We start from the raw sequence: 9,288 nt of genomic DNA, 5'->3' as shown, positions 1-9,288 counted from the left end.
AAAATGAAGGAAACAGAACACCTTGACGATTTTTGTATGAAGCTAAATGGCTTGGTAGCAAACATTCGAGCTTTGGGTGAAGTAATTGAAGAAAGTTATTTGGTGAAAAAATTACTAAGAGTTGTACCTTCAAAGTTTCTGCAGATAGCATCCACAATCGAGCAATTTGGTGACTTGGAGAGTATGTCAATCGAGGAGGCTGTTGAGTCTTTGAAGGCTCATTAGAAAAGGCTAAGAGGCCAAAGTGAATCCAGTGGGGGACAATTGCTTCTCACTGAGGACGAATGGTTAAAAAGGGAAAAGGAGGACGGACAACTACTATTCACCGGGGAAGAATGGTTGAAGAGATCTAACGCAAGAGGAAAGAATTCTGGAAGTGAAAGTCAATTGAATGAAGGATGTCGGGGACCTCGAGACAGAAGCAAAGTACGGTGCTTTAATTGTCTCTCATTTGGTCACTACGCAGAAGATTGCAGAAAACCCAGGCGTCAAAGAGAGCATCGAGCTGAAGTAAATATAACACGGACTCAAGATGAAGAACCAGCTTTGTTAATGCTCAAGTGCGAGAAGAACAAACTGATGTTGAGTAAGAAAGGTGTGACACCAAAACTGGTTCCAGACGTTGCAAGCAACAAAGTGAATCGAATGTATGGTATTTGGACAATGGGGCGAGTAACCACGTGACAGGACAACGTTCAAAGTTCACTAATCTAAACGAGGAGGTAACAGGTCAAGTTCGTTTTGGAGATGGTTCAACCGTAAATATCAAGGGAAAAGGAATAGTTACGTTAAGATGTAAGAATGGTGAAGAATGACAATTTCATGAGGTATATTACATTCCAAACCTATGTAATAACATTTTGAGTCTTGGTCAGTTATCTGAAAATGGAAATCGAGTTGTCTTAAATGGAGTTTTTCTGTGGGTTTATGATGAAAATGAAAAACTTCTTATGAAAGTAAAACGATCAGGAAACAGATTGTATAAGATTATCATTGAGAGTATTGAGCCTACATGTTGCTTTCAAAAATGGATGAGTTGTCTTGGCTGTGGCATGAATGCCTTGGCCACGTAAATTTTCATGCTCTGAGTCTAATGTCCAATAATAACATGGTTACTGGTTTTCCAACGATTGTGTAACCCAAGGAGCTGTGCACGGGCTGTCTGATGTCTAAACAAACTAGGAAGGATTTTCCTGCAAAGTCAGGCTACAGAGCACAACAAGCCTTAGAGCTGGTCTATGGTGATCTGTGTGGGCCAATATCACCGGAAACTTCAAGTGGAAATAGGTATTTTTTCCTCTTAGTATATGACTTTAGTAGGGCAATATGGGTGTATATGCTAAGAACTAAAGATGAGGCTCTTAATGTTTTCAAGAAATTCAAGGCCCTGGTTGAAAATAGCCCAGAAAGGAAGATAAAATGTCTTCGCAAAGATAGAGGGGGTGAATTCTGTTCAAACAACTTCAAGTCATACTGCGAGGAAGCTGGGATCAGTTGTCAATATACTGCTCCATATACGCCACAGCAAAACGGCGTGGTTGAAAGACGTAACCGCACTGTTGTTGCCATGACCAGAAGTTTCTTAAAGACCATGAAACTGCCATCATTCTTGTGAGGGGAAGCTGTTCGACATTCTATATATATTTTAAACTGTCCACCTACCCGTGCCCTGTCAGAAAGAACCCCATATGAGGCCTGGACTGGAGTTAAACCAAATCTGGAACATGTTCGAGTTTTTGGTTGTGTCACACATATGAAAATTCCTACTGGGCAGCTGAAGAAACTAGATGACCGCAGCAAAGCAGTGATAATTTGGGTAGAGAATCTGGAACTAAGGCCCTATTGCTTATATGATCCCGTGTCCAAGCAAGTGCGCGTTAGTCGTGACGTGGTTTTTGAAGAGAAGAAAATGTGGTCGTGGGATCAGCTTGAAGAAGGACACCAAACACAGCAGAATTATTTTACGATTTTTGGTTTTGAGTTTGAGGACCCCAATAGAAATGAGGAAGTAGAGGGTTTCAACACTCCACAATAAATAGACACTGTGCCATATGATTCCGTATACTCGAGCCCAGAACCAGAAATCCCTTCACAGGAAGCAACACCTACGTCAGTCTCAACACAAGTTTTTGGCATCTCTGGTGGTGACAGTTCTGTTGTTAGTAGTGAACCTCGAAAATTCAGGAGTCTTGATGATATTTACAATAATACAGAGATAGTCGAATTAGATTATGAGTTGTTGCTTATAGGCATGGATGAACCACTAAACTATGATCAAGCATCAAGGAAGAAGGAATGGAAAAATGCTATGAAATCGGAATTGGAGGCAGTTGAAAGAAACGAGACCTGGACACTGACAAGCTGCCACCAGGTAAGAAACCCATAGATTTAAAATGGGTTTTCAAGTTAAAGAAGGATTTAAACGGGGAAATAGTGAAACATAAGGCAAGGATCGTGGCAAAGGGGTATGTGCAAGAATACGGAGTAGACTTTGAGGAAATTTTGCACCTATGACTCGCCCTGAGACAGTACGGCTTATTCTTGCTTTATAAGGTAAAAATGGGTGGGGAGTACATCATCTAGATTTGAAATCAGTGTTTCTAAATGGGAGTTAACGGAAAAGGTTTATGTATCGCAACCTGAGGGTTTTGTAAAGCCTGGACAGGAACACATGGTTTACAAGCTACACAAGGCTTTGTACGGCCTTCGTCAAGCTCCTCGAGTCAGGTACTCGAAGCTGAGTAAATGCCTGGAGAGCATGGGTTTAAAAAGGTGTCCTTACGAACATGATGTTTACACTAAAAAGGAAGAAGGAGTGGTGTTGATCGTAGCAGTCTATGTTGATGACTTGCTAGGTGACTTGGGTGAGTCTTTTGATATGAGCGATCTGGGTACTCTCTCTTACTACCTGGGAATCGAGGTTGAGCAGGAAATGGGTACATTGAGCTTAAACAAGCAGCATATGCCAAGAAAGTTTTAGAGCAAGCGGGCATTGGGGATTGTAACCCAACAAAGTATCCAATGGAGCTAAAACTTTTGATCACAAAGGATGAAGGAGGAGAAACAATTGATTTCAAAGGAGTTCAAAAGTATAGTGGGTGGTCTTCGATATCTTGTTCATACCCGACTAGACATTGCATATTCCGTATGGATAATCAATCAATTTATAGAAAGACCAACTGTTATGCACCTCAATGCGGCAAAGCGAATTCTTCGTTATGTTAATGGAATGATGAATTATGGTTTAATCTACTCTAAGGACAGCGGGAATAATGTGTCGACAGGGTTCACAGACAGTGATTTGGCTGGCCATATTGACGAAAAAAGAGTACCGGAGGCATGGTCTTCTACCTGAATGAGAGTGTGATAACCTGGGTTTCTCAAAATCAAAAGTGTGTTTCCTTGTCGTCTTGCGAAGCTGAATTTATGGCAGCTACCGGAGCGGCGTGTCAGGGAATATGGCTGCGAAAGCTACTGGGAGAAGTTACAGATGGGTGTGTTGGGCCTGTATTGCTATACATTGACAACAAATCTGCCATAGATTTGGCCAAGAACCCAGTTTTTCATGGTAGATCAAAACATATTGATATACGTTATCATTTTATCAGAGAATGTGTTGAACGTGGTGAAATTATTATTAAGCATATTCGTTCAGATGAACAGCATGCTGATGTCCTCACAAAAGCGTTACCAATAGTCAAGTTTGAGAAGATGCATCAATTGCTGGGAGTTAAGAATCTGAATAAAGACGTTTAGATTAAGGGGGTGCTTGTTGGTTTTAATCTAAACTTATTCTTTGTTTTAATTGTTTTAGTACATGGAGACCTCAGAGACTTGGTCTGCAAAGTTCAGAAGAGTTTTTAGGCATAGTTGAATAAGTCTGGGTAGTGGAGATAGTGTAGGAAACATATGTTACTGGTTCCTAGTTTGTAGGCCTTTCATTCTTGTATTTATTTGATTTCTCTCACAGCTAATAAACTATCAACTTCACTTGTTTGTTTTTACTCCGTGGTACGTGTCGCCAAACCTAGATCAACCTATGAAGCTCTATCATTGAAACATATGGATAATAACTCGCATGTTAACTATGAACAATAACCGCACACAGTCACCATTGATCTTTATAGTCTAAATACTAATTCTTGGAGGAAAATATGCCATTCTTATTAATTGTATGTCTGGTCATCAGTCAATGTCTGTTAATGGTATTGCATACTGGATAGGGTTTCACTTGTCAGATCAGTTAATTATGCGCTTCGATATCAAGACGAATGTATTGTGAAATATATCAGGATGCCTGATATACCTCACGATTGGTCATTACATCCTTACGATTTGTCAATCTATTGCTTGCTTTATAAAGGGTTATGAGATCGATTTAGATGAGGAGGATCCTAAGTTGCACATTTGGGTATTTAAAGATAATGTGAGAGGTGAGGATGATATGATAGGTGAGTTTTTTTTTGGAAATGAGTGTTAGTCTAGATGAAGATGTTTGGGCCCAATCTTGGGTACAAGGAACTATGGGGATCCAATACTAGAAAAATCAAACAGTTTGACTGCATATGATCTAGAGACTCAAGAACCATATGATTTTGTTGAATTCTTGTATACAGGTAATAGTTGTTAAAAGCAAGTTTGGAAGATCACAGTGGACGACATGATTTTTCTAGGTTTGAGTGGAAGAAATTCTTGAGTTCGAAAATTCTTGAGGAATCAAATATATTTTTCATTTATTATACACTAAATGTTTAACACAAATTAAATCAATAAACTAAAACAACAACAAAATAGAATTTTTTAAAATTTTTTAAATTAATAAAAATTAGTAAATTAAATATATTTAAATTAAATATATCCATTACATCACTCAACCAAATATCAAGAATGATATTTCAATCTTATACTATCTTAACCCGAGTCCTCATTTCAACCCCTAACAACTCTGCAAACCAAACAATCCCTTCATTCTTATCAATTAGTTGGGATAAGGATATTTAGAACTAAAATCAGTTATATTGTAATTATAATTATTTTATAGAAACAAGTTTTTATGATACAATATAAACTATTTTTAATCTTGAATGCTAGATAAATCAACAAAAAATGGGAAAGCGTGGGTTGTATGGCCTATTTAATATATATTAAAACAAGTAATTTAAAGTTGATATTGTCATATAAGAGATATGTAAATTATTTATTAGGATTTTGCTCAAATTTGAGAAGTGATGATTTTCGTAGTTAAAATTGATGATTTTATAAAATTAATTTTTTTGGTTTGCACAAAATCACTAATTTAGAAAATTCGAAATTTTAGTATTTCAAAAAATCGCAATTTTTCACTACAAAATCACTCGTTCTCACAGTTTTCCTTTTAAGAAGTTCTCACTAGAGTGCGACCCATATTTATTATAAGTTATTTAGTTATTTTAAAAATTATATTATAAATTGGTGAGGTATAAGGTAATTATTACTTATAATTTTAAAAAATCTAAAATTTTGATTATGAGTATGAATATAGAATTTGAAATAGAAATAAATTATTATTATTCGAATCCTCCGATTATAAACATATACCGACTAGTTCATGGCTTGACTGTCGGCATACTTTTCTTTTCTTTTTGACAGGTAAAGGGGTTGGAAAAACCATCCCGAAATAACAACATTATAACATGTAACATCACTAGGGAGGAAATATCACATTTAGTGAAATCTAAACATAATATTAAATACAAAGCTTCTTAATAATCTAATGTGCCGGAGCATTACAAAGCTTAGAAACAAAAGTAAAGCTTTAATTTAACATGGAAGCAAGAATTCTTATATTTTCGGTTAACGCATTAGCATGCCAGGGAGGTGTCTGGTTTTAAAGATGTAAGAGAAATGGCCACAACCGAGTCAGATTCGATATAAGTCGAATATAGTTGTCTTTAATAAGCAAGGCTAGCTATAACCTTCCAAATTACCAAATTTCAGCATGCAGTGGAGAAGAAGCTTTAACCAAGCAACCTTGACCTTCGATTATACCTTCGGTCATAATTATGATTCACAAAACTTGCAAGTGGGGGAAGATCATCGATGATAGTAAATAATAAGGTTAGGAAAGTTAGTATATGAAGGACGTATCTCCAAATAAACAAGAATTTCTAGCTTTTAAGATAGCCCAACTAGTGATAGTTAAAGATACAAGAAAATTCAAGCATTTTTTTGAAGAAGCATGCATAATCATGAATGCCAGAGCTGATTCAACTGACTTGAAATTTTTTGTATTGAACTAAGTTAATTATGAGCTTGAAAGGAAAAAAAGCATAAATGATGAAGTACATCTCCTCTAACTTTAAACTTATGCACATTCCTACATTTCAGAAATGGAAAAAATAGAAATGGGATTCGTTCTATTTAAGTCAACTTTTATTTGTATCCTGTTAGATTATTTCAGTTTCAATTTTTTCCAAAAAAAAAATGCTTTTTATTTACATTATATTGTATATCCATGGATGAGTTCTTTCAAAAGAATTTATTCGTTCGTGTCATGTTCTTTGGATATTGTGTGTAACTGAATCTAAGAATCACTACTAGAAATAGTAGATACGACATCGGTGCTTAGACATCGACATGTAATGCACCGATGTTAAAGTCCTGTTTACATCGGTATAGAAAAAAGGGATGTTTGAATACGAATACTGACATCGGTTTCACATAGTATGCGTTGTCTATGTTTAGAAATTAAAAAGGCCAAATATATGCTTTTAACTTTGACATCGCCTGATTTTCTTAACCATTGTATCTGGCCATTTTTAAAAAAATAAAAATTTACTTGTCTCCCCCTACCCCCCCGTTTCAGTACACTTTCCCCCCTTCAATTTTAACCAAGTTATTCACTTTATCCTATTCCCCCATTTTCAAAATATCTCTCACGCGACCCTCACCTCTCTCGTCTCTCTCACCTCTCAATCTCTCTCATCTCTCCCTCTTTCTCTCTTATTGTTTTCTCACCTCTCATCTCTTCTCTCATCTTCTCACCATCTCTTTCTCTCTTTTGGCCTAAAACCTAATTTCAGCACCAATCAAACTCAAGCTTTGCAGCTCCAAATTAGAGCAAATTAAGCTTCAAATTAAGTAGAGGTAGACGCTTTGGAGCATCTGGAGGTTGGAGCAAATTAACCATTGAGGTTTTGGAGCATCTCGAATTTTGGAACATTGAAGAGCATCTGGAGGTATATTTTTTTACCCTTTTTTTTACGGTTTATATCATGTTTATATTCTTTGTGCATGTATATAAGAAATGTTTTTTAGGGGGTTTTATGTTTTGTTTTTTTTGGGTTTATTTTGTTCTTGTTTGTATCTTTTTGGGGGTTTCTTTTGGGGGTTTTTATCATAATGTGTTTTTAATTATGTGTTTACAATAAGTACATATTTTTTAGGGTTTTAGTTTATGTTTTTTGGGGGTTGTTCATACATACTAGTGTGTTTTGGGGGTTTCTTTTGCTTCTGCTGCCTTGACAAAACTTAGAACGGAGAAAGTGCATTTGAACCTAAAGTAAGTGTGTCATAGTTCAGATAGTTGCCTCACTTGGCTACGATACACACTGTAGATTTGTACTTGAGCTATAGAGCACATTTTGGAATTATGTATTTTTAATTATGTGATATTTTCAAATCATTGTATGACCTATAATGTGTAAATCATTTTGATAGTTTCGGAGCACTATTTGATGAGTAATGAATATCTTGCTTTGATTGGTGTTAGTTTGATGACAGCAGCTCACATTTTTTGTGTTTGTGATATCTCGGCTTATATATCTTGGTTTAATTTAGTCTAGTTTATAAATTTAGTCTAGTTTTGTAATTAATTGGGTATATGCGTAGGATTTTAGAGTAACGAATTAGTACTATAAATTATTAGAATATCAAGGTATTTACTCCTTTCTAAGTGTATATAATTATCCATACACTAACCAACACAAATTTGATATACTTTTTATTCAATAATTATAAATAGGTACGTGTTAGATATTTAATATTTATAGTGGTTATCAGGTAGGGAAATTTGATTGATAAGACATGGATTTTGCAATATAGGGATTCTTTAGCATTTGAAATGGGGGTGGAAAACTTCTTGATATAGGCTCAAGAAAATTGTGATGATCGTAACAAAATTCCTTGCTTTTGTGGACGATGCGCTAATTTTAAAAAATTCCCTGTAAAAATAATCAGGGACAATGGCTTTTGTCTAGGTTATAAGCATTGGGTCTGGCACGGGGAGACTACTTCTACGGGTCCTAAATCTTCAAGTGCTAGTTGTCCACCTGAAGAGAAAGCTCCAGACCCAGCTCCTGAGCAAGCTTCTGATGAAGCGCCAGAGCAAGATTAGGAGCATATCGCTGCTTCGGAAACTGTTGATGTTTGTGAAGCGGCATATAACTCGGGTCAATATGATAATGATTCGTATCAGTTTAGGAGGTTCGTAGCCGATGCTGAGCAGCCTCTATATGAGGTTAGTGACTGTACTAAGTTAGAGTCGATGTTGAAGTTGCATAACTGGAAATCTAGGTTTGGTATTACCGATTGTGCCTTCACTGACCTCCTTTCTTCTGTTGGCTCTCTACTTCCCAAAGATAATGTGTTACCTAGTAATGCATATGAAGCAAAAAAACACCCTCTCCATTTAGGTCTAGAGTATATAAAGTTCCATTCATGTCTGAATGACTGTATACTTTTCAAGGGTGTACATGCTGATGCAACCAAGTGTCCTCAGTGTCGACTTTCTCGGTAGAAGTTGACAAAGAAAGGTGAAGAGAGGGTTAATTTTCCAGCCAAAGTCATGTGGTATTTTCTAATAATTCCTCGATTTAAACGTATGTTTAAATCTCCTTCCACCGCTGAATTAATGTGTTGGCATGCGCAACAGCGACACAAGATGGTAAAATGTGACATTCAGCGGACTCTCCATCCTGGAAAAATATAGATTCTAGGTGGCCCTCCTTTGGTAGTGAACCGAGAAACCTTCGCTTCGCTTTATCGTCGGATGGTGTAAACCCGTACAATAATGGCCTATCTAACAGATATAGTTGCTGGCCAGTCATATTGGTGACTTACAATCTTCATCCCTGGTTATGTATGACAAGGAAATTTATGATGTTGTCGATATTGGTCCCTGGCCCGCATGAGCCTGGTAATAACATCGACATCTACTTACAACCGATGATTGATGATTTGAAAAGGTTTGGAGGAAGGTGAACTAAATATGTATGAGGCGTATAACAAATCATTTTTCACTTTAAAAGC

The 9,288-nt window shown here is 36.5% G+C and overlaps 1 protein-coding gene across 1 annotated transcript; it reads left to right on the top strand.

Moving 5' to 3' along the window:
* The first annotated feature begins 1,753 nt into the window (after positions 1–1,753).
* On the top strand, positions 1,754–2,980 carry LOC141674896 (uncharacterized). Its single transcript, XM_074481595.1, has 3 exons — positions 1,754–2,015; positions 2,076–2,371; positions 2,624–2,980. Exons 1-3 carry the CDS (start codon positions 1,754–1,756, stop codon positions 2,978–2,980), a joined length of 915 nt encoding a protein of 304 aa, XP_074337696.1.
* Positions 2,981–9,288: the final 6,308 nt, after the last annotated feature.

The sequence above is a fragment of the Apium graveolens genome, chromosome 7, assembly GCF_009905375.1.
Source record: "Apium graveolens cultivar Ventura chromosome 7, ASM990537v1, whole genome shotgun sequence".
In the NCBI taxonomy this organism is placed as follows: Eukaryota; Viridiplantae; Streptophyta; class Magnoliopsida; order Apiales; family Apiaceae; genus Apium; species Apium graveolens.
The sequence above is the reverse complement of the archived record's forward strand: the minus strand, read 5'-3'. Positions and strand labels throughout refer to the sequence as shown.